The 26,086-nt window shown below is 42.1% G+C and overlaps 1 protein-coding gene and 1 pseudogene across 1 annotated transcript; one reads left to right on the top strand and one right to left on the bottom strand.

Moving 5' to 3' along the window:
• The first annotated feature begins 7,326 nt into the window (after window positions 1–7,326).
• Window positions 7,327–23,681, top strand: LOC122755181 (translation initiation factor IF-2-like). Its single transcript, XM_044003519.1, has 5 exons — window positions 7,327–7,528; window positions 15,164–15,330; window positions 21,557–22,162; window positions 22,399–22,621; window positions 23,638–23,681. Exons 1-5 carry the CDS (start codon window positions 7,327–7,329, stop codon window positions 23,679–23,681), a joined length of 1,242 nt encoding a protein of 413 aa, XP_043859454.1.
• A 797-nt stretch (window positions 23,682–24,478) lies between these two features.
• LOC122755849 lies at window positions 24,479–25,844 on the bottom strand (annotated as a pseudogene).
• Between the last annotated feature and the right edge of the window lie 242 nt (window positions 25,845–26,086).

Here is a 26,086-nt window from a genome sequence, read left to right as displayed (position 1 = left end):
AATTCTCAAGGTATCTCAGTGAAAGATTCCAAAAAATAGAAAAGATCATAGGATCACAAGAATAGGTCTAGAAGGGATGTTAAGTTACTTGCCCTTGGGTGGTAAAGGACAGAGGCAATATTTGAACCTAGGTCCTCTATGCCTCTAATGCCATGTCCAGGCTCTTTGTACTTTACCATCCACCCCATCACAGATAGTGCTTTTCTTTATTTTTGTTGGGTTTTTTTGGGGGGGGGGCGTGTTGCGGGGCAATGAGGGTTAAGTGACTTGCCCAAGGTCACACCGCTAGTAAGTGTCAAGTGTCCGAGGCCAGATCTGAACTCAGGTCCTCCTGAATCCAGGGCTGGTGGTTTATCCACTGTGCCACCTAGCTGCCCCCGATAGTGCTTTTCTTTAAAAAACAAAAAACAGGATCTGAGAGCTCCTGCTTTTTTATCTTCATAAACATTTTTTAAATTTTTAAATTTTTAAAATTTTTTTGTGGGACAGTGAGGGTTAAGTGACTTGCCCATGGTCACACAGCTAATAAGTATCAAGTGTCTGAGGCTAGATTTGAACTCAGGTCCTCCTGAATCTAGGGCCAGTGCTTTATCCACTGCGCCACCTAGCTGCCCCCTTCATAAACATTTTGATAATGGTAGGCATAAGCCTTGGCTAGCATATATTTCAGTTCAGTTCAAAATATATTAAGCACTTGCTATATTTACAGTATTATGCCAGGTGTTAGAGATAGAAAGACAAAAACAAAACAATCCTTGCCTTCAAGAAACTTATAGTATTGCTAAGTGAAACCACTTTCTGTCTTGCCATTTGGACATATGCAGCGACGCAGATTGGAATCAAATGGAACCTGTCCCTTGTTGGCAGAGTAGTCCCAAAAGATTGGAGAAGCCAGGAAAGGAGAAATTCCTTTTGTCAAAGCTGGTGTCTATTCTGGATTGTTCCAAAATTAACATACGAAGTAAAGGTAGTCTGTTAATCAACTGTAATGTGGCATTATTAATGTGATAAAATGCACTTGAAATTTAAAAAAAAAAAAGAAATTTCTAGTCCACATGAGAAGAGAAGAAGGTAGACTTTGACAGACAAGTTTTCTATAGAATACACATGAACTAAGGATTTTGTACTGGAAAGCACCTTAGAGCTCATTTAATCTAACCCTCTCATTTTAAAAATGAGGCCCAGAAAGATTAAGTAATTTGCCCAAGGTCACACAAGTAGCAAAATTGAGATTGGAATCCAGACCTCTTGACTCCCCAATCCTCATGCTAAATGGATGTCTATTGTTTAGTGTCTGTTGTTCAAGGATTTATAAAAAAAAAAAACAATCAACTACATAGAGAAAAATGTACTGAGAGGGGGCAATGAGGGTTAAGTGACTTGCCCAGGTTCACACAGCTAGTAAGTGTCAAGTGCCTGCAGCCATATTTGAACTCAGGTCCTCCTGAATCCAAGGCCAGTGCTTTATCCACTGCGCCACCTAGCTGCCCTGAAAAATGTACTTTTAAGACCCCCTCCCCCAAAAAGTATCTTTTTAAGGGAGCAGCAAGAGAACTAAATTTGGAGTCACAGGATCAGAGTTTGAACTGAGCTCAGTTCTTCCACTTACTGAGTGTGTGACCCTGGGCACCCGTGAGAAAGATTAGGTTCCTTCTATTTCTCAATTGATATTATTCATGAATACATAGACATTATATAGACTTTAGACATAGACATTATATAGGCTTTACATGTGACTCCAGAGATAACTTTGTTTAATGATTTGCTGAATGTTGACATATGCTTACCACCCTAACTATTTACCTGCAGCTTTGGGCTACCCATTAAATTTGTCTAGAAATGTGTATACATCTTCCCCCACCCCCCAAGGGCAATGAGGGTTAAGTGACTTGCCCAAGGTCACACCACTAGTAAGTATCAAGTGTCTGAGGTCAAATTTGAACTCAGGTCCTCTTGAATCCAGGGCCAGTGCTTTATACACTGCGCCACCTAGCTGCCCCTAGAAATGTGTATATATCTTGAATAGGCACTATAGATAAAGAATGAGCTAGATCCAGAATTGAGTGGGAGATCAAGCCAGGCCTTATCTGAGGAATTATTTGGTTCTCTTAATTATCTCCAATTTTTGTTGTTGAGTAATTTCGGAATTATTTGGTGCTCTTCATTATCTCCAGTTTTTGTTGTTGAGTCATTTCAGTCACGTCTGACTCTTTGTGACCCCATTTGGGGTTTTCTTGGCAGAGATACTGGAGTGGCTTGCCATTTCCTTCTGCAGCTCATTTTACAGATGAGGAAACTGAGATGGGGTTAAGTGTTTTGCCCAGGGTCACACAGTAAGTGTCTGAGGCTGGATTTGAACTCATGTCTTCTTGACTCCAGGCCTGGTGCTTTATCCACTGCACCATCTAGCTGCATGACTACTTAATAAAAAAAATTCTCCCAATGATACCAGAGAGAGAAATGGTGTTCTTTGTCCAGGACTCACCAATCAGAAGAATAGAGCCTGGAACAGAGCCTTTTGGAGGATGGCAAGGCTACTAATAAGGAATTGGAGCAGTCCAGAGAGTGAGTTGAGCTGGAAGTGAAGTGGGAATAGTTGAAACCCCTCACGAAAGAAAGATCTTGTAGCAGCTGTACTTGGAGTCAGGGAGATTTGTGTTCAAAAAATTTTGAGGCACTTACCAGATAATTTACCAGACTATGCGACCATGAACAAATAACCCAATGGAGACAATCACACTTTATTACTTACTTCAAGGTTTCTTATGAGGCTCAAAGGAGGTAATGCCTCTAAATGCTTCACAGACCTTAGAGCACCACATGAATGTCACCTAAAACCCCTTAGAATTACAAGTGAGCCAAAGGAAAGTTGCTGCCTACAAATGTATCCCCTTTGATAATTCACAGGGAAGACCTGGTATAAGTGACATTATAAAGAATATGGATGACTGGAAAAGGAGGTGGGCCAGTCATCCCTTGAGAGTGAGGAACATAAGATGGTTAGCCAGGTGCTACATTGTTATATCTAATAAATTAAAAGAACCAGGGGAAGACTTCCAGGACATTGGGTAGATTCTGTAATAAGGATTTATGGGAAGTTGTGTAAGAATCAAATAGGATGAGAAGACAGTAAAATGGAAAGAGCCTTTGATTTGGAGTCAGGACCTGTGTTCAGATTCTACCTTACCCGTGTAAAGTCACTCAACTTCCTAGGTCCTCTATTTGCTGATCCATAAAATGAGAGAGTTGGACTAATGACTGCAAACTCTCCTTCTGACTCTAAATCTCTTTGATAAACCTATTAAAAGATTGAGACCTATATCTGTTAATGAAGACCCGTACCAATGAAATCAGAGATCTGCCCAAGTCTAATATGAATACTAGAAATCTTAGAATAACTTTTTTCATTTTATTCAACTAAAACAAATAAATTAGGTATATCTTTCTTCAATTTAATTTCTTTTTGCTATCATCTCAAAAGTTTAGATAAAGCTTTGACAACTTTTCTCCAAATTTTCAAGAGAAACAAATGTGTTCTCTTATCTTCAGGTAATCTATTTGCCTCAAATTTTTTAAAATTAAAATTAATTTTTTAAATTAACACAATTCATTTTCTCTTCCTCCCCCATTGGGGAAAAAAGGAAAAATAATACAAATATACATATTTAAATACAAATATTTCACATCATTGCATACGTCTCAAGGAGGGGGGAGGAATAGAATTTAGAACTCAAAACTTTTTTTTAATGTTGAAAAATTGTTTTAATAGAGGGAAATCAAGGGAAATTTTAAATTATGTAAATTGAGGGGGAAATAAAATATTATATATTAAATGAAATTTTTAAAAAAGAAGAAATATACATATTCAAGCAAAATAGATTCCTACACTGGCCATGTGCAAAAATTACACATCTGAATTTGTACCCTGAGTCCATCACCTCTCTGTCCGAAGATGACATGAATGTTTTATCATCATTTCTCTGGAATCATGGTTGTTCATTGCATTGATCAGAGTTTTTAAATCTTTCGAAGTTGTCTTTTTACGTTGTTGTTGTGTAAATTGTTCTGCTGAATTTACTTTGCACCAGTTCATACAAGTCTTTCCAGGTTTCATTGAAACCTTCTCTTTTGTTATTTCTTATAGAACAATACTATTCCATTATATCCATGTGACATAATTTGTTTAGCCCTTCCCCAAAATGGTGATCATCCCCTTTAGTTCTCCAGTTATTTTATTTGCCTCAAATTTTCAGGAATCTTTATTTCAAATGTCAGGCCTAATTAAATTACACCTAAGCCTATTTTTAAAATACATTAAAAACTTAAAATGTATCCTTTTTTTAACTTCCTTACTAGAATATGTCTGATGCTGACCTTTAAACACTACCAATATATATATATACAACCTCTTCTTCAAATTTGCATTAAGAATATGAGAAATAGTGCCATTGGTTCTTCTTAAATAATTTAAATCTATTGGTTTTCTATAGAATAGACCTTGTAAGGGGAAAAATGTTCACTTTCCTGCAGACTACTGATATTTTATTTAACAGAGCAATTTACAGATAAAGAAATCATTTATATCTTGATTTTAGTTTCCCAATTTTCCCTAGGGTACATACATTTTTTAAATTATTATTACTAATATCCCTGCTGGCTTTGAGACAATTGATGCAGTTTTGTTCATCTTTTTGCATGATGAATGTTTCCATTTTGGCAAGACCTTTATTGTGTTCTCATATGACTGTAATTTTCTCAGTAGCTTTGCCTCAGTATTTAACAAAGAAGAAAATGCAGTTTGTCTTAAACAATTTACAGCACCTAACTATGCTATTTAGCAATCCAAACTGAAGTACACTGCCAAGAAGGTATTTTAGAGTTATCTGTGTCTGAAATCCAAATTAACTACCTGCTTTAGGGAATCCTTTAATAGCAGAAGGGCCAAAAGGCTTGATGAAAGAAAGTGAATTTTCAGGTAAGACCAGAAACAAATCAGAGTCTTAGTCTGGTAAAAACCCTTCTAGGCATAGGGAGAAGGGAAGAAAAGCACACCTTGGAATAGGAAAAGAGGGAACTGGCTGCAACTTTATGAAAAGCTTTGTAGAGTAGTAAAGGAAGCAAGGAATGAGATCAGGGAAATATTTATGTAGGGAGAAAGAGTCCTGTAATAATCTTCAAGATATGAGATTATTTGCAATTAGACTTTGGCAAAGGTGGCACAATGGATAGAGTGCTGGACCATGAGTTCAAATTTTACCTCAGCTGGAAAACCACAGGCAAGTCATTTAGCCCTGTTTGCCTCAGTTCCTCATCTGTAAAGTGAGCTGGAGAAGGAAATGGTAAACCACTTCAGTATCTTTGCCAAGAAAATCCCCGATGGGGTCATGAAGAGTCAGACACAGCTGAAATGACTGAACAACAACAAAGGGAATTGAGAGAAGTGAACAAGAGAAGAGGTACATTTAATACACTAGGAGATTAATGTTGGAGAGAAGAAAAATGATCAGTGTGAGTACTTGTAGAGATGGAAAAGAGAGTGGTAGATATTCAGAATGTACCATAGAAAGAATTTGTAAGATTTGGTAAGAGTCCAAAGAGCAGGAGAGGGGAATGTCAAAATTTATCCTGAAGTGTAGATTTGGAGAACTACCACTTTTTGTAATATGAGCTAAGAGATAAAATCCGATTTATCTCTCAAGGAAAAAGAAGTAATCCCTCTTTCTATGCTGTCTTCCCCTGACACTTGGCACCTGGTTTGCATTCTCAATTCCAAGAGAGCAGCAGGAAAGTAACAGGCTTGAAGGAATTTGCCTCACCAGCTCCCTGCAATGAGTGTCATAATTATAGTGTAACACCTTTTCAGTGAGGTCTGCATTTTAGTGTTCATTATAAAATATACTAAGTCATGAGGCTTTAAAAAAAAAAGTTATTTATATAAATGCTCAGAACTAAAGTTTGCCTCATGCAGTGAATAGAGAGAAATGTGAGTTTTTCCCCATCCCTTAGTTATGAGAGATTTAAAGAGGTTTAATTATGATAACAATCACATATTAACTAAAAATTATGATTTATTATACTTAGATATTTTATTGTATTAGTAGATTAAGTCTCTCTTAAACTTAACAATGTTAGATGATATTTTCCAATATTTAACAATGTCAGATGGTATTATAGTCAGAAATATGGTATGACTTAAGTTTTAAGTTTTAAGTCATGCATTAAAATTATGACCATATGTTCAACGAAGGGGTCATGCATCAGAGTTATGACCCTGTTGCTGCAAGAAGACTGATAAGATTATCGGAAAATGATGATGACTTTGTCACATAGGCAGTTTCAATATTTCCTAAGAAAATGATTTAAAATTAGATCTTCTAAAATGAATATGGTATATAAGCATTTAAGCCCTGTAGGGGTACAAAACCCTGTTGAGTCCTTAGCTCAAGGTCTTTCCGATCCTACCCCTGACTGACCAGCTTTATTGTGAGACAGGTACCCTCTCTCAATAAACCTATATTCTATGGCTTGGAAACTTTGCTGTTTCTCTTATTTCATCGGACTTAGAAATTTTCGTGACAGAACATTGATAAAGAATCATACTGGGGCAGCTAGGTGGCGCAGTGGATAAGCACCGGCCCAGTTGATGTTTACTGCAAAGGGATATTGTGTGCATAACCTAATCAGTTATTATCAGCTGCCTTCCTTTGATCCAGACATGGAATTTTAAAAGTGTGAGAGAACTCCTAAGGTGGGAAATCGCTCCATTGTTGCAATTAGAAACTCATTGGCAGGGTGTTCAGGAGGATTAGCACCTCTGGGGTGAGCCCTTTTCAGAGCTGCTTATCCACTTTTGCTGTCCACTGGATTCACCCAAGTCTCACCTGTGGCTTCAAGAAGGTGTAGCATTTGCAGTGGCCATAAGCATCTCCGAAGATGAGCTAAACCAGGCTGAGGGTAACCCACAGGCCTCAAACCATTGGTGAATTAAGGGGACGTCCACCCCAAGCATGTGAAGACATCCACACAGTGGAATGGGTGGATGAGAACAATTTGTTCTAGGGGCAAAGTTGGCTAAAGCAAGCTTGATTAGACATAGAAGACACCGAGGTCATTCACAGCATCCCAGGCCATTGCCAGTTGTCTTGATTTTTGTCTTGCCACTGGCCTTTGAGGACTCAGAGAGAGAGTGAGGCCAACAACTTTGTACAACGCTGCCTCATATAAATTGAATTCAGGTTCTGCCATTTTGGAAAGGCTTTGAGTGTGCTCTGAATCTTGCTGGCAAAGTATGAAGAGGCTCATCATCAGTAGTCTGGCCACTCGGCGATGAATTCTTTGACCATGACAACCTATGAAACACCAAAAATACAAAATGGATCTCAGTCCTTTGTGACTTTCTTCTGCTTCTTCAGTGACAATGGCCGTGTAGCAGAAAATGGAGCAGAGGGTGCTAAGAATGGTGCAGCTTTTATATCGTCTCTGAACTTTAACTTGGTTGTTAATGCTTCAGATGCGAGACCCTTACTCAGTGAGCAATGAGTGGCCATAATACCAGAGGGACTGAATCATATCAATCTTAACATTCACTCTAAAAACAAAACTCGAAGAGAAAAGGCAATTTATACCTTATTGAGAATGACCTACCTCTATTCCATGAAAAGATAAATGGAAGTCTCCAACCTGGAATATTCACTTCCATTTCTTGGAATCCCTGATTTTCTTGAAGACTCATCTTAAGCATTGCCTTCTACAGGAAGCCTTTCCTGATCCCCCCAACTGCTTGCATATTCCTTCCCAAAATCTCTTGTATTCTTTTTGCATGTATTATGTATGTATTTATATGTTCTAATGTTGTTGCTTTCCCCATTAGAGTATAAGCCTCATCAGAGCAGGAGCTGTTCCACCTTGTATCTATTTCCCAACTATTCCCCAGTTTTTCATACAGTGACTAGCACATAGTAAGAAAATACTTGTTGATTGATTTTTTTTTGACAGGGCAGTGAGGGTTAAGTGACTTGCCCAGGGTCACACAGCTACTAAATGTCAAGTGTCTGAGGCTGGATTTAAACTCAGGTCCTCCTGAATCAAGAGGCAGTGTTTTATCCACTTTGCTACCTAGCTGCCCCCCCTGTTAATTGATTTAAATAATTTTATAGAATACCCAGGATCAATATGAAACATCATTTCATATTTAACCATCTTTTATTAGCAGTTTTTATAAAAAGACTACCATGATTTATGATGAAAAATGCTATCCATCTCCGGAGAAAGAACTGGTGGAGTCAAGGTAGATCAAAGCATACTTTTTCTTTACTTTATTTTTCTTGTTATTTTTTGTCTGTGTTTTTTTTAATGACATGACTAACATGCACAACTAAAAATGTATAACCTATATCCAATTGGGGAATGACTAAACATATTGTGGAATATGAATGTAATAAAATATTATTGAGCCATAAAGTTGATGAAATGGACAGTTTCAGAGGAAACTGGGAAGATCTTTATGAACTGATAAGCTAATTAGGAGTAAAATTGTATAAAATTTATACAAAGATAACATGATAGAGAAAAACAACTCTGAAAGACTTTAGAACTCTAATTAACACAATGACAAACCACAAGTGCAAAAGCATGAAAATGAAACACCTCATTTGTCTCTGCCAGAGAAGTAATGAACTGAAAATGCAGAAAGAGCAATACATTTTCAGAATGGCTAATGTGAAAATTTGTCTTGCTGTACTAAGTAACTCTATATTGATGGATTCATATTTTTTTTAAAAATGTGTTTAGTTGTAGGGATAGTTGGAGAGACAGATTAATAAAAACAAGACCAGTTACTTGACCAATTAAAAACAATAAGCAAGTTTTAAAAGAAATTTAATAAAGAATTTGATAATATCTTCCCAATTTAATCATCATGCTTTGATGCTTTCTAATTTCAATGCAAAGTTAGGAATAGGTTTAGGATGTTAAGATTTAACATGTTGATCAATATGGGTCAGAAATAAGGAATGACAGAAACCAAAGACTCACAGATCCCATAAAAACTTAATGTATCTACATCATGAATACTTTCTTCAAGAGAAGAATTGGAAGGTAGAGATGAAGAATAGCTAATATCTTTTTTTTTAAATAAAATTGATTACATTTTAACAGAAAGAAAAAGATTCATTACTGATCTGGTAATCATTCCTAAAGCAGCTGTCTTTGTACAGTCAGACCACTGATATGTTAGAGCAAAGTTCAAAATTGCCATAAAGCTAGGAGGAAGTAGAAAAAGAGAAAACATACAACTGAAACAACTAAATCTTAACCATTTCAAACAACAAGGATATAAGTAAAAATTCAAGCAAGTTATCAGTGATGAAAAATTGGTAATGGACAGTAAAAAGGACATCAACATTTATTAAAGTAATTTGTATGGAAGTTGTAACAAGGATAGATCAATTGTCAAAACAAGAAACTGAAAAGACCTGAAAAGCAGCAGAGTAAGCCAAGAGCAACACTATTTTAGAATGTGAATTCATTTCTGAAATCTTATGAAGAAGGATGGTGGAATATTAGAACCAATATGACCTCACAAAGCTGAGAGAAGCAATTGAGCATGAAAGCAGTTTAGATAAAGTATAACAAGTAAAAAAAAACTTTGAGGAGGGGGGCAGCTAGGTGGCACAGTGGATAAAGCACCAGCCCTGGATTCAGGAGGACCCGAGTTCAAAACCAGCCTCAGACACTTGACACCTACTAGCTGTGTGACCCTGGACAAGTCCCTTAACCCTCATTGCCCTGGGGGGTGAGGGGGGAAACAAAACAAAAACTTTGAGGAGGAAGAGAAGTAAGGGATATTATTAGAGAAGTGGATGCTTGAAAGAGAAAATGGTTTGGTGAGAGTGAAGGTGAGGGATGACAGGTAGGCAGATCAAGTGTTCTCTAGTATCCTCAAATATCAACAGAAAGTGAGGAGGGACTTTAGCACATCAGGTGGACCCTCTGTGGTGAAACTGTGGGAGGACAAGAATCCTATAGGCTAGGCAGACAAGAGATGGATCATCCAAACGGAGGAGCCATCCAAATGCTTGAGATCATAGGTCCTTTGAAAATTTAAGGCTTGCAAGGCACTTGAGGCACATGATCTCTCTTGTGGTCACAAGCAAACTGTGTGGTGGGTACTTTCGTTATGACTATTTTTGTTGTTCAGTCATCTGTTTGTATCCAACTCTTCATGACCTTCTATCCTGCACTATCTTTTGAAGTCTAAGTTGATGTTCATTGATTCCATGATATTATCTATCCATCTCACTCTCTGCTATCCCCTTTTCCTTTTGCCTTCAATCTTTCCCAACATCAGAGTATTTTTTCCAGTGAGTCCCAAAATTGCCATCTTACAAATGAGGAATCTGAGGATCAGAAAGGCTGTGACTTTACCAGGTCCACCCAGCTAATAAGTACAGAGATCTCCAAAGTCTTAGTGTTGCTTTAAGTTTAACTAAAAAGACTTTTGAGACACCCCGTATTTGAGACATTTCAAATCCAGATCTTCCTTAATCCAAGTCCTTCAATAGTATGTGCAATGGGGGCAGCTAGGTGGCTCAGTGGATAAAGCACCGGCCCTGGAGTCAGGAGTACCTGAGTTCAAATCCGGCTTCGGACACTAAACACTTACTAGCTGTGTGACCCTGGGCAAGTCACTTAACCCCAATTGCCTCACTAAACAAAAACAAAACAAAACAAAAAACAAACAAAAAAAATAGTATGTGCAATGCTGGTCTGGCCTTCTCCCCCTTGCCATTCCTTTTAAATAAGTTCCATTCCAGTCACGAGTCCCTCCCTACCAAGACTCAGTGCTACCTATGAGGTCCAATGCATCTCTTTGCATTTATTCTATAGCTTTATTCAGTATTTAAGAAAAGAAGTACTTGATAAATTTAGCTCTGAGGGCTACCAATTGGTTACATCACATAACTTCTATGAAATTTATTTGGTGGTTTAATTACTTTCACATACAAGGTTTGATATAATGGGTGATATAATATTCATACAATATATAATATTCATATACATGCATATGTATATGAATACAATTGTAATATTTTCTATATCATCTCTTGTGGCACATGGAGCAATGTGTGATTTATGCCTTTATTACACAGCTGCATAGCAATAAAAAATGAGATGCAAGTTCTAGACTAGCAATAACAATGGCTGTAAAATAATTAGTCATTTGTCTATATTAAGAGTGAGTTAAAAAAAAAAGACTCAGGCAAATACTCTTTCTTTTCTAGGCTAGCACCTTATTACCTGAAGCATTGGAGTCCAAAGAGACCTATGCTTAAATTCCACTTCCAACACTGACCAGCTGTGTACAGATCATGGGCAAATTATTCAGCCTCTTTCAACCTCCATTTTCTCAGCTATGAAAAAGAATAATAATATCTCCAACATAGGGTTGTCCTGAGGAAAGTATTTGTAAATTACATACATATGTAATACTTGTATAATTATTATGAGGGCCTCTAGGTGGTACAGTGGATAGGGTGACTCATGAGTTCAAATCTGACCTCAGACACTTACTAACTGGATGACCCTGAGCAAGCTACTTGTGAGGGAAAAATCCATCCTCTTCTCAATAATTCTCAGGAACTCAGCATCGAGGTGACAAAAGCTTTATTTTCTTCTCATGAGAAGGAGGCACTCTAGTGTGCAGCTAGTGGGTGCCCCAAAAGGGGGCTCACAGGCCCTGTTTTATACCCTAGTCCCTAACATGAATGGACCTTCCCCTTTTTTATCACTGGTCCTTCCTCTTTTTTATCACTGGTCGGGGTTACAATCTATGTGCAAAAACTAGCTAATCAGAATGCAGTATTCCCACCCCTCTTCCTTGTATGGGCATAACTCAGGAGTGGACCTTATACTTCCTTATATGGACAGAACTCTGGAGAGGACCTAATTGAGACCAGGGCTCCTTGAACCATGTGACCTTGCTAACCTGAGGGGGAGGCGGGGATCTGAGACCTTTGTCCTACAAACAGGTCAGGGGAGTATGACTGACTGTTATATCCACATTGAGAGGAGACAACTACCCATTTCTCACAATCCCTCCTCTTTATTTTTGACTATTTGGCTCCTCTCATTCTATTTATTGAATATCTCCTCTGCCTTTTGGTCTAAATCTGTGAATCCTATGCTATCTAGGCAGATTAGAGCATCAGATGACCCTTTCTTTCTTGATTTAGATTCAGATTTGGAGAAATGCTCAGATGCCATGGTAAAGGGTCACCAGCCACACCAACCCACAAGTCCCAGCCCAGTTAGGGGGTAAGGTTGATCTTCCACCACAATACCACCATAGGTCAGCTCAGGGGAGGATCAGGGATGAAAAATCTACCGAGTGGTTCTCGGTTACTTCCCATGTTTGGACACAACTCGTATTACCCAAGACCAGAAAACCTCTCACCCATCTGGAGAGACAGGCAGGATGGTTTCCTGGGACTCCAACAAAAGTGGGTATGATCTTTTCTGCTGCCCTTTTTATCACAGGGAAGAGTAGCTTCAAATCCCTGCAACTCTCACCCTTTGCCAACCCATTCTGGTATAATTGAAGGAGACACCGGAACCCCTCCAGGCTAAAATGTGGACTTAGAGCATGGGCAGCTGGTCTTCCCAAAGCACTGACCCATTCCATCCGAGCATTTGAATCTCTAAACCCAGCAGTCCCTGTCTCACATCCTTAAGTTCACGGGCCTGTAACTCAGGAGTTTCCTAATTTCCCTTCTGGACTTGGAGAGGTTATTTCTGGAGTCTTAAAAAGATAGGGGGATGTAGGATCAAAGGCTATTCCTATTCTTCCTACGGGATCAGTTCGTCCTTCAGATGCCCATATAAACAATCCTTTTTGCTCCTCCACTACTTGTTTGCCTGAGCAGCTCCCACTACCCCAAAATGTTACCTCCCTTCCCCCCCCCTTTTTTTCCCTTGGTATATTGTACATTAAAGTCTTTTTAAACTTCACCCTCGGTCGATTAGATTCCTTATTCACAGTCCACTGCTCATGTTTTGGCTCTGGTTTGCAATGTCAGTGAAAAGTAACACCAGGAACAGTCCGTCCCAATCAGGCTCCAACTTGTTGCTCTTCCAGGCTCTTATCAATACCCAGTCTCCAGGCTTAAATTGGTGAACTGGAAACTCAAGGAATCTGGGCCAGAAGTCCCTTCTGTCAGAGTAAAGAACAGAGGCAGAGATGCCATAAATATCTGAGAAACATGCTTTTCATTTCTATTATTGGGAACTCTGTTTTCCTTCCCAAGTAAGGATCACATATACATTTAAGGCTTGGTATACCTGATTTTCATTAGACCCAAATTTAGGCAAAAGGACTGAACCATCCTTGAGGGGAACCCCAGCCCATTCTCTTCTTGCATTTTCCTCTATACTTCTCAAACTTATTCCAGATTTCTAATTTGTTTCCCAAAGGACTGTCTTTGGGAATTTTAGGGAGGTGTACTTTCTTCCTTTTCTGTATCACTAGACATGGCATTCCTCATCTTTAATGAACCCTTTGAATTCTTGGGGACCACCCCTGCTTGGCACACTACTTGGATCTCCTGGTACATTGCTTGGCACACCTGGCACCTATGGACTTTAACCGCCTGGCACACTGGTTGGCACACCTGGCACCTACAGACTTTAACCGCCTGGCACACTGGTTGACATGCCTGGCACCTACGGACTTTAACTGCCTGGCACCTTGGCACACTTGGTACCTATGGACTTTAACCGCCTGGCACCTTGGCACAACTGGCACCTACGGACTTTAACCACCTGGCACCTTGTCACGCCTGGCACCTACAGACTCTAACCGCTTGGTACCTTGGCACACCCAAAACCAAGAAAGAGAATCCAGGAACCCCAGAATCCTGCATCAGGAGTGAAAAGCTGTTCCAGTGAGAGATGCCAAGAATGCCCCATGCTGTTAAAAACTTCCCCAAGCCACCTGCAAAGGAGTCCATAAAGTGATCATCTTTACCCTTCTAATTTAATATAAGACAATTAAAGAATCTAATACCATTGATACCAGTTGCCATGGCCAAATTCAACATTGTGTTTATCATGCCACCTGGGATGATCATGGGGGTTACCATAAAAGAACAGAAGTTGGCAAGCCTCATGGAATACAGTGTAGGGGAAACTGAGTCCTCTGTCCCCATGGATAGTTGGCACCTTGTTTGCCCAGATCTGATAACTCAGAAGAAAGGCAATTAATGTAAAAGAATGAATATCTAAAAGCTGCAGTGAAGGCTTTCAGTTAATCAATAAACTCAAATCAGTATTTAACCCTTAGCAAAACCAATTACAACAGCATGCAACAATTGCTAAATATTACCATAATTTCCATCTGTCAACAGTTTACCAATTAAAACATGGAATCAGTTTTCTCAGGATATTAAAGTAGAATTCTCAAACTTTTTTTTTTTTAACTTTTTCTTTTCTAAGAAAAGGCACTGAATTCACACTCCCCTTTCCCAAGCAAATGAATTGCCTGGGACTAACCGTTCTTTGTTAATCCTATACTCTTGAAGGACCCATAGGCCTCCCCCACCTTTCCCAAGCAAACCCTTTTGTTTTTCTAATAGGCCTAGTTTACCAGAGAAGTTTCCTGGAGCAAATTAAAAAGAACCCCCTCCCCACAAAACCAAACCAAAGGACAGACACTCTGAGTAACTCCAGGACCACCACCCTTCACTCCAAGTCTCCTCCACCCCCAGGGAAGACAAGATTAGGTGTGGCTGCTGCCCCAGTGGTGTGAGGGGGAGAGAGATGACCTGAGGGATCTGGAGCTGCCCCTCACCCAAATTCCCTCAGCCACCACCAGATACCCCTACAATCAGATGATGACCCCATCAGACCGAGCCACGCCTCCGCACCATGCTCTCTTCTCATGAGATGAAATTCGGGGACCTCTCTCCTGGCTTTCCCACCCAAAGAAAACATTATACTATCCTCACAATCCTGGGAGGTAAGCTTTCATTCATAAATTCACCCAATACCCCTGCCAAAAACGTATAGCAAGTGACTCCCTATCATGAGCCTAACAAACCAGAGCGCTGGCTTTTCCTTCCTCCCCACGGCAATCCCTGTTTTGATAAATTCTTACCCCCTTGGTGAGCCTGCTCCAACCCTGCATTTGCGACGTCTCTGCTGAGTTCCTTGAACTCAGGAGTTGGGGGTGGCCCCCTCCGGGCTCCGGCTCCGACCATCGCTGGTGAAGGGCGCTGGGAGTGCTGGAACCCGGAGGGCCCCGCAGCTCCTTACATCTCGCTGGGGCCTCCAATTGTGAGGGAAAAATCCATCCTCTTCTCAATAATTCTCAGGAACTCAGCATCGAGGTGACAAAAGCTTTATTTTCTTCTCATGAGGAGGCACTCTAGTGTGCAGCTAGTGGGTGCCCCAAAAGGGGGCTCACAGGCCCTGTTTTATACCCTAGTCCCTAATGCGAATGGACCTTCCCCTTTTTCATCACTGGTCGGGGTTACAATCTACGTGCAAAAACTAGCTAATCAGAATGCAGTATTCCCACCCCTCTTCCTTGTATGGGCATAACTCAGGAGTGGACCTTATACTTCCTTATATGGACAGAACTCTGGAGAGGACCTAATTGAGACCAGGGCTCCTTGAACCATGTGACCTTGCTAACCTGAGGGGGAGGAGGGGATCTGAGACCTTTGTCCTACAAACAGGTCAGGGGAGTATGACTGACTATTATATCCACATTGAGAGGAGACAACTACCCATTTCTCACACCACTTAACCTTGTTTGCCTCAGTCTCCTCATCTATAAAATGAATAGAAGAAGGAAATGTCAAACTTCTCCAGAGTCTTTGCCAAGAAAGCTCCAAATGGGGTCTTGAAGAGTCAGACACGACTGAACAATTATTATGATGATTTCTACTCCCACTGCTGTTTAGAGACCCAGAAACCAGCAAAGAAGGAGCTCCTTTGAGATGAGGAACTGTTTTTTGCCTTTCTTTGTATCCCAGTGTTTAGCACAGTGCTTGGAACATGTAGGCTCCTTAATAAATGTTTATTAACTGATTAACTGAAAATGTTTACTTGGGTTCAACAGCATCTTTTTAAAATGTTCACACCAAAAATAAAGTGCTAGTTCTTGCCTACTGTACCTTACAGAGGCATATTTATGAATTTCGTTGTTATACGTAACAAGGATGTGGAAAGAAGTGACGGACATTAAAACACTGGGTTACTATGGGAACTGGGTTACTATGTGGGCTGATGCAAACCCACACCCCTCTAGTGCTACATAGTGTATGACTCACGAACTAAGGAAAACCAAATTACTATGTGTTCAGCCCTGTCTTCATTCATTTGCAGCATCCAGAGCCCTCCAGTGAAACCTTACTAATGTGGAGGGCAGGGGGGGGGGTGAGGAGGACATTTGAATTAATTAAAATTCAGAATTATACAATTATTTTAAAACTGAAAGGACAAATTGTTTTCAAGGCTGCCCTTAAACATTTTAGGAACATTATAGGTGTAAATTTTTTTAAAAGCAAGTTAAAAAAAAAACTGCTGAATTTACCAAAGCCAGATTCTAAAGCTATTTGTTACTAGAGCACTTGAAAAGGATTTAATTCTTTCTTTCAGTATCACCCAAGACAGTTTCTCCATGACAAACATATTGAGGATCTTCTTATTTGCTATGCTAATGTCTGTTGCCTTCAGGGCAGATATTTATTGGGTGGTTCTCCTAAGTTCAGGGGTCATACATACAAAAAAGCATGAGAGTCTTCATCCTTGGCAGTTTAAATTTAAGTTAGGAAAGAAAAAACCTAGGCTGGTGTATGCAGGTTGCCATTTTGTGACCCACATGCAGCACTAGACAACATTGTTTAACAGGTGAAATTTGTCTGGGCTCTGCCCTTTCCATTGCCCACTAAAGAGTGGGTGTTGGGTGCTCTCAGCTGCTCTGTGCTACACTTCACCTAGACCCAGTTCAGAACCTGCTCAAATGGATTCCTATATCTTCATCCTCCTCTGTCTTTCCCCTTCATCATCTTTCCCACCTTGAACCCCCACCAGAGAATGACTTTGTGAACTTTGAAGGGTCAGAAGATTTGGATTTACCATTCTCCAGGAGAGCAGGGGCTGATGGGTAATATCTACACTGAGAACAAGATGGGCATACCAAAGACAAACAACTTTAGGACTCCACAAAGGCAAATCAACAGAGAGCCTCCCACACCAAAGGAGAATTTCATGAGGACTCTACAAAGGGAAAAAAAGGAGCAGTAATGATCAGGAGCTCTGGTTTACACCATATATACTTCCTAAATTTGAGTCCATTTTTGCCTGGACTCTATATGTTCTTTGGGGAGAGGACACTCAGACATGTGTAGAGAGGTGTGGGGGTGGGTGGAGTGGGGGGTTAGGGGGGTGTTGAAGCAACTCTTCCTATTATGCCTATTTAGTAAATACCCTTAACAAAAAACTAATTCTGTGGCTAACTGGTCATTAATGGCGTGCATGCTGTAGTAGTGGAACACACAGGGTTTCCCCTAGAACCCTGAGGAAAGAAATAGTTAAATTTTATGGGCCCGCCAGCCTAGATGTGTATCTAGTATACCTTGTAGAGATGTGTTTCTAAGTTTCCTTGATAACAAGGACGTGGAAAGAGGTGATGGACATTAAAATACTGGGCTAGAAGTTGGGAAAGTGAGAGGGGAGAGGAATTTGCTAGATATACAAGTAATTTTGGTGAGAGGGAACTAATGACTGGGGGAGGAGAGTGAGGAAAGGCTTCTTATAGGGGCTGGCTCTTAACCTGAGCTTTGAAGAAAACTGAGGATTTCAAGAGGGAGATGTGAAGAGAAAGTTAAAGGACAGCCTGAGAAGTAGATTAGTATGGGCGAGGACAGAGGTGTCTAACTCAAATAAGAATGGGGGCCACTAAACAGTATATGAGGATGCCGGTAGCTACATGTTGACTTAGAAAGCCACATAGTAACATTATCTATGTTCTATTGTACTTTATTTTGTTAAATATTTCTTAATTACATTTTAAACTAGTTCAGCCATCCTTGGGAATGTTGTGGGCTGTTGTTGTTTATCCTTCCTACTCCAAGAAGACCAATGACATCATGATCAAGACACAGTGTGTTCAGCTGTGGCTGATCAGTCCAGTATTGGTTCTGATCTGGTGTCTGAAGGCTTTACCACAGGTAGCCCATTTGAACATTTAGAAATGGAGATGTTTCTGAAGTTGTACACCTCATGTTTCCTTTGTCCTGAGATGCTGCTTTGTTCATAGAGCACAGTGCCTTCTTTGATGCAGGCACACCATGCCAGGTGGTCCTTTGCCAGTGTCTCCCATGTTTAGTGATAGGTACTTAAGCTTTTCAGAGAGATCTTGAGAGTATCCTTGTGTCTCTTCTTCTGGCCTCCATGCTCGCATGCCTTGTGTGACTTCTCTGTAAAATAGTCTTTTAGGCAAATGCACATTTGGCATTTGGGCCATGTGGTCAGCCCATCAGAATTGTCCTCTCTTCAGTATGTTGAATGCTTGTCAGTTCAGTTCCAAAGTAGACCTCAACATCCAGTCCCTTATCTTTCTGGGTGATCTTCAGAATCAATTCAAATGAAAGCAATTCGATTTTCTGGCATGGCACTGGTAGGCTGTCCAGGTTTCACAGGTATACAGTGATGTGGTCAGCACAATGACCCTGTAGACCTTTAGTTGGATGGGCAGCCTACCCATACTTTTCTTTTGGAGTCTCCCAATCACTGAGCTAGCTCTGGAAATGTGTGTATCAATCTCATCATCTATATGGACAACCCTAGAAAGTATACTGCCAAGGTAAGTGAACTTATCCACAGCACTCGAAATTTCTCCATTTGTTGTAACCAGTGGTTCAGCAGTGCTGACTGATGGAGAACTTCTTGGTGTTGATTGTCAGGTCAAAATGAGCACATATTACAGAGAATCGATTCATACTATGTTGCATCTCAGCCTCAGAGGCTCATTGAGCGCAAATCATCTGCAAATAAAAAGTCATGCACCAATCATCAGTGATGCCGTTTTGTCCTTGTTCAAGGTGTCTGACAACAGCAGCATGTTTGACGCCTCTGGTGTAGTAGATGGAGTGTTGCACTTGGCGTCAGGACCCAGTTTCGAATTCTACCTCAGAAACTTAACTGGCTGTGTGACTTAGAATTTACAGATTGCAAAACATCTTATATATATGGATACACTGTGCCACCTAGCTACCTTTTGGAGGGTTTTTAATGGGAAAATGAGGGTAGGAGGCTGAAATGAGGTGACGGGCTGGAGTAAAGAGATTGAGCACAATACTGAACAGCAAAATTAACGATAGGTTTGTGGTGTTGTTTTTTTTGAATGAGGATTTCTTTCATAATTCTTTCTGAAAAGTCAAATATGTGTAATGCAAACTGTACTATTCTTCTGATATACACAATGTTCTAGCAGAACCATATTACCATCAGCTTCTCCAGTATGTAGCACACTTTTCCACCTCTAGGCCTTTTCTCATGCTATTCCCTATATCTAAAATTTCCTTTGCTCATTTCTTCCTATTCAAATTCTTCCCATTCTTCAAATGCCATCTGCTACAAGAAGCCTTCTCCAATTACCTCCCTCCAAAGGAATCTTTCTCTCCCTCTGTTGAATTCTCATTTATTCTTCTTTATACTTTTTGTGTGCACTTAGATTCCATTTTGTATTATTTACATACATATCATATAACTTAATAGGTTGCAAGTTCTTTTAGGATGGTATGATAGATTTTTTTTCTGTAGCTTTGAAAGGGCCTTGCACATAATATGTCATTAACAAATATTTGTTGAACTAAAGTCTTTCCACACTATTTCAACATTCTTCCATAGCCCCTCTGAACTGAAGGTCTCAGAACTGTCAGCTGATAAGCTGACTATATCTTCTCTATGAGGAGTCATAGAGCTGTCTATGACTTCTCTGATTTGCTTTGAGGGATGGATCTGAGCTCTAAATATTAGGTCATTAGAGATAATCAGTGTGTCTAAACGGATAGGGAGAGAGGTGTGAGGTGCTTCCTCATCTTACTGACTTCTCCAAGCCCTGGGCTGAAGCAGAAGCACCAGCTCTGAAGGCTTGTGAAATTCTTTGGGGGCCATCTCTCTCTGATGGCAGCTGTCCATGGTAGTCCAGACTTTTGAGCATCTCGCCTGAGCCTTCTCTGTCTCACAACTCCCTCCCTGAAGCTAACATCCCTTTGTCTCCAGCTGATTCTTGGCCATTAAGCTGTTCTCATTTGTGATTTTATTTTTCCAGAGTGGGGGGAGTGGCACAGAGCAGGGCTTCCATCCAACCCATCCGGCAAGATCTTCCCTTTCTCTCATTGTGAGGATTCTCACTGGATCTGTCTTCTCTCTTTCCATCTGGCACTACACAGCCCCTTTATGGGACGTGCAGGGCTGGGCCCTGGCATGGTCAGGCAAACTGTAAGGTAGCACAATTTCAGAGCAATAAACTGGGCATCTAGGGCATTTAAGTACCCCTGACATTATTTTGGACAGGATAAAATGATAGGGAAGTTTAAAAATGAGGGAAGGAAAAATCAAATTCCACAGTATGAAAGAGCTTTGTCCAGCCAGCACTTTCTAGAGCCATAAATCTGCTTTAAAAATTTAGAAGAAAAAATTGTGCAAATCACTTTGGTGGGAACCCATTTCTCCCATGCTCGGCCATTTCCCTGCATCAGCTTTTCTCTCAATTCCTGGGGAGAGCTGCCAGCATATTAAGGAATCATTGCAAACAAAACATATTTTGAGCACAAATACAGAGATGCTTCTTGATATGGAATCCAATGGTTGTTTGTCCACTAGGCTGTTTGCTGCTGCCAGAAGGCCTGTCTGTATCTGTTTCTGCTGACCTGATATTATTTCTTAGAACAGTGTATCAAAACTCAGATCAGAGCCCTCTCTCATGAAGTTTATGGAAGAAGGCAGAGAAGAAGAGTACTCTCCTTAGAATTGTTATTAAAGCATAGGTACGCAACTCCACACCCACAGAGGGTCATGGCAAATGCATCTGGAATGATGGGGAAACTGAGTGGTGTAATGGATAAAGTGCTGCAGGGCTCTATCCTGCTGATTACAAATCTTTCCTCAAAAGCTTTCTAGCCATGTGACCCTGAGGAAGTCACTTACCCTCTCTCAACCTAAGTTTCTACATGTGTAAAATGAGCATAATAATACCAGGGTTATGAAAATCATATGAGTTAATATATGCAAAGTCCTTTGCAAACCTTAAAGTTTTACATAAATGTTAGGTATTATTGTTATTGTTATTATTATTATTAATATTTCTGTAAGACCAATAAGGAATGTTACTTCTCAGGTAGGAACAGAGGCTGATACTTGTCTCTACTGCTAAATTTGGACTGCATATTTGTTTATAATATTTTCTGAATAGTAAATGATTAATAAATGTTTGTTGACTTAAAATTAATTATTAACTGTTCCTAGAATACCCCTCAGGTAACTACAGCAGGCCGGGGCGGACCGGGACAAGCCGGGGCGAGCCGCGCCAGGGCTAGCCGAGCTGCGCCAGGGCGGGGCGGGGCGGGCTGAGCCAGGACTGAGCCGGGGCGGGGCGGGGCGGGGCGAGCTGAGCCGGGGCGGGGCGTGCCGACCCGTGCCGACCCGTGCCGACCCGTGCCGACCCGTGCCGACCCGTGCCGACCCGTGCCGACCCGTGCCGACCCGTGCCGACCCGTGCCGACCCGTGCCGCGCCGGGGCGGGCCGTGCCGACCCGTGCCGACACGTGCCGACCCGTGCCGACCCGTGCCGACCCGTGCCGACCCGTGCCGACCCTTGCCGCGCCGGGCAGGCCGTGCCGCGCCGGGGCAGGCCGTGCCGCGCTGGGGCCAACCGTGCCGCGCCGGGGCGGGGCGAGCTGAGCCGGGGCGGGGCGTGCCGACCCGTGCCGACCCGTGCCGCGCTGGGGCGGGCCGTGCCGCGCCGGGGCGGGGCGAGCTGAGCCGGGGCGGGGCGTGCCGCGCCGGGGCGAACCGTGCCGCGCCGGGGCGGGGCGAGCTGAGCCGGGGCGGGGCGTGCCGACCCGTGCCGACCCGTGCCGACCCGTGCCGACCCGTGCCGCGCCGGGGCGGGCCGTGCCGACCCGTGCCGACCCGTGCCGCGCCGGGGCGGGCCGTGCCGACCCGTGCCGACCCGTGCCGCGCCGGGGCGGGGCGAGCCGAGCCGGGGCGGGGCGAGCCGAGGCGTGCCGACCCGTGCCGACCCGTGCCGCGCCGGGGCGGGCCGTGCCGACCCGTGCCGACCCGTGCCGACCCGTGCCGACCCGTGCCGACCCTTGCCGCGCCGGGCAGGCCGTGCCGCGCCGGGGCAGGCCGTGCCGCGCTGGGGCGAACCGTGCCGCGCCGGGGCGGGGCGAGCTGAGCCGGGGCGGGGCGTGCCGACCCGTGCCGCGCTGGGGCGGGCCGTGCCGCGCCGGGGCGGGGCGTGCCGACCCGTGCCGCGCTGGGGCGGGCCGTGCCGCGCCGGGGCGGGGCGAGCTGAGCCGGGGCGGGGCGTGCCGCGCCGGGGCGGGCCGTGCCGACCCGTGCCGACCCGTGCCGACCCGTGCCGCGCCGGGGCGGGCTGAGCCGGGGAGAACTGTGCCGCGCCGGGGCGGGGCGGGCTGAGGCGGGGCGGGCCGAGCAGAGCCGAGCCATAGGAAAAATACAAAAAGGATCCCATCCCTCAGTTGAAGGCTCGTGCATGATAGCCGCACATACAGATAGATAAGAATTTCCCTATGGGAAAGTTTCCTACAAAGTAAAAACAGGTCTAAGTGAAAGTCTTCTCTTCCTGAGCATTTTATGACCCTAATTACCACAGTCTCCAAGAACACACAGGACAATAATCCCCTGGCCTTCCCAGGGCGGGAGATCACATGCCACATACTCTAGAATCGTTCCTTGATTCACTCCATTAAAGTGATTTCTCCCTCCTCAAATTTTCCTTGAAGACCAAATCAACATTTGCTTTATAACACATTCTAGTTTTTATTACATTTACTCTTATACTTGCCATAAACATTTTGTGGGCAGGTCCATATCATATTCTTCATCCCTTTCTCCAACTGTGTCTAGTCCACTGTTAGGCACAAAACACAAGTTAAAAAAGGACAAAGAGAGACAGCTAGGTGGCGCAGTGGATAGAGCACCGGCCCTGGAGTCAGGAGTACCTCAGTTCAAATCCAGCCTCAGACACTTAACACTTACTACCTGTGTGACCCTGGGCAAGTCACTTAACCCCAATTGCCTCACTAAAAAACAAAAAACAAAACAAACAAAAAAAGGACAAAGAGTCCTTACAATTATATATGGATAAATGGCACATTAACATTTAATATTGTCCTTTCTGGAACTTTCATTTTGCCTCTGGACAGCCTACGTTAATTTCATACTCATTTCATACTCGTGTGTCCCTTTTGACCTCGAGTTTTTTTTCTCCTCTTTGCCTGTTCTATGAGGGAAGAAGAAAGTTGGTAGGGAGTAGAATTTCCACCTCCTCCTATGCAGGTTGACTTCCATTTCTTGCTGCTGCTGTCCTCTAACTTCCAGTCTTCAGAAGGAAGAGGGGTAGTGAAACAGCGTCTCACATTTGACCACCTGATCACAGAATTTCCATCTCATGCTATGGGCTGTCTCCTGACTGATCTCCAGCTTCCTCTGGGAAGGGGAGTGGTACCCTCCATTCAATAATGAACACTGTCACAACACATCTCAGTGATCATAACCCATTTAAGTCATCATTCATACCTCATTCCTTATTCCTTTGATATGATTACTTATTCTCATCTCCCTCAACTCTCTCCCTAAAGTCTCAACCAAACACCACTCACCCATTCAGCTGTGACCTCTGGAATACCTCTTCTACAAGAAATACTTGGGGAATTTAATAAAGTAACTTCCTTTATTATGGAGACTCCTTCTCTCCCACTTTTTCATGACCTTATAGTGCTTTTCCTGACCACTACATGAGTGCTTACCTTCTGTTGAGTTTTGCATAAAATAGTCTTTTAGGCATACATTTAATGTAGATAATATGTATGGGGAACCATTATGTAATGTAAGGACTATATGTATAGGCGTGTGCGCACAAAAATCTGCTATACTCCAGCAAATTAATACTGGGATAGCATACAAATTGAAAATTTGCAGGAAGTAGTTTAAGTTAGAATATCAGCTTTGGGTGCTGATGGTGGGGTCTTGGCCTTCTTCTTGAATTGCCCTAGGAAGGGGTATACCTTCGTTGTTGGCTATTTTTGTTAAATTACTTGGACGTCTTCATTTAGGTTTTAGTAAATAATTTTCAAATAAACCTGCTAGGGGTTTATTTTAGGATGAGAATAAGGAGGAAGTATAGGATGGATGCCAGTTGTCCAATGATAATGTAGGGTTGTTCAACTGGTTGGCCCCCAATTCAGGTAAGGGTGAATAGGTTAGCAGTTAGGAGTCAGAAAAGTGCTTGAGAGATTGGTCGGAATATTAGGCTACGTTGTTTGGATGTATGGAGAAGGGGAATAATGAGTAGTACTAGGATGCAAGTAGAGCCAGGACACCTCCTAGTTTGTTGGGAATTGATCGCAGAATTGTGTAGGCGAAAAGGAAGTACCATTCTGGTTTGATATTAAGGGGGTTGGCAGGAGAGAAGTTATCTGGGTCTCCCAGTAGGTCTGGAGAAAATAGGGCTAAGAGAGTACAAGGAGCATTAAGATAAATCCTAGTGCGTCTTTAATTGTGTAGTAGGGGTGGAATGGAATTTTATCTGAGTCTGGGTTTATTCCTGAGGGGTTGTTTGAGCCAGTTTCGTGGAGGAATAGGAGGTGAACAATAGTCAGGGTTATGACAATGAATGGTAGGATGAAGTGGAAAGCAAAGAATCGTGTGAGGGTTGCTTTATCGACTGAAAATCCTCCTCAAATTCATTCTACAAGGGTAGTTCCAATATATGGGATAGCGGAGAGGAGATTAGTAATAACTGTGGCTCCTCAGAAGGATATTTGTCCTCATGGGAGAACATACCCTACGAAGGCGGTAGCTATGACGGTTAGTAGGAGAATAACACCGATGTTTCATGTTTCTTTAAATAAGAATGAACCGTAGTAGATGCCTCGTCCTACGTGGAGGAATAAGCATATGAAGAATATTGAGGCTCCGTTAGCGTGAAGGTTTCGGATTAGTCAGCCGTAATTTACGTCTCGACAGATGTGGGCTACTGATGAGAAGGCGGTTAAGGTGTCTGAGGTGTAGTGTATAGCTAAGAATAGGCCTGTTAAGATTTGGATTACAAGGCAGGTGCCTAGTAATGAGCCGAAATTTCATCAGGCAGAGATATTGGAGGGTGCTGGTAAGTCGATGAAGGAGTCGTTGACGATTTTTATTAGTGGGTGAGTTTTACGTAGGTTGGTCATTAGTTTTTGTAGTTGAAGAACAACGGTGGTTTTTCATGCCATAGGTTATGGTTAGAGTCCATACTAAAATTAATGAAAATAATACTTATTTTTTTGTTTTCTCTCCTGTTTATCTTTGGGTTTGTAGCTTTTGCTTCTAAACCTTCACCGGTATATGGTGGTTTAAGTTTAATAGTGAGTGGAGGCTTGGGGTGTGCGATTGTGGTTAGTTTAGAAGATGTCTTTTTAGGTTTAGTAGTTTTTTTAGTTTATCTTGGTGGTATGCTCGTAGTATTTGGTTATACGGCTGCAATGGCTACTGAGGAATACCCTGAGAGTTGAATTGGTAATTCGGTGGCGTTGAGTATATTATTTGCGCTGGTGATGGAATTATTGTGATATATTATGTCCGGTGAAGTTGAATTAGTTACTGCAATTGAGTTGTTTGATTCTATTGGTAATTATTGTGTAGGGCAAGATTATAGTGGGGTTTCTTTATTGTACGGGTGTGGAGGATGAGCGTTAGTTCTATTAGGTTGAATTCTTTTCATTACGATTTATATTGTTTTAGAGGTCGTTCGTGGTCGTAATTAGATAACTGTTGTGATAATTAGGAT

This window comes from Dromiciops gliroides, chromosome 4, assembly GCF_019393635.1.
Source record: "Dromiciops gliroides isolate mDroGli1 chromosome 4, mDroGli1.pri, whole genome shotgun sequence".
NCBI classification, from domain to species: domain Eukaryota; kingdom Metazoa; phylum Chordata; class Mammalia; order Microbiotheria; family Microbiotheriidae; genus Dromiciops; species Dromiciops gliroides.
This window is presented reverse-complemented; position numbering and strand designations above follow the sequence as displayed.

What these genes read in the sequence shown, in the direction of transcription:
- LOC122755181 (XM_044003519.1), top strand. Translation starts at nt 7,327, where the DNA reads ATGAATTCTTTGACCATGACAACCTATGAAACACCAAAAATACAAAAT. An exon ending in AGATGCGAGACCCTTACTCA is followed by an intron (nt 7,529 to 15,163) that starts GTGAGCAATGAG and finishes CCCCTTGGTGAG; the next exon opens with CCTGCTCCAACCCTGCATTT. An exon ending in GTGCCGACCCGTGCCGACCC is followed by an intron (nt 22,163 to 22,398) that starts GTGCCGCGCCGG and finishes CGCGCCGGGCAG; the next exon opens with GCCGTGCCGCGCCGGGGCAG.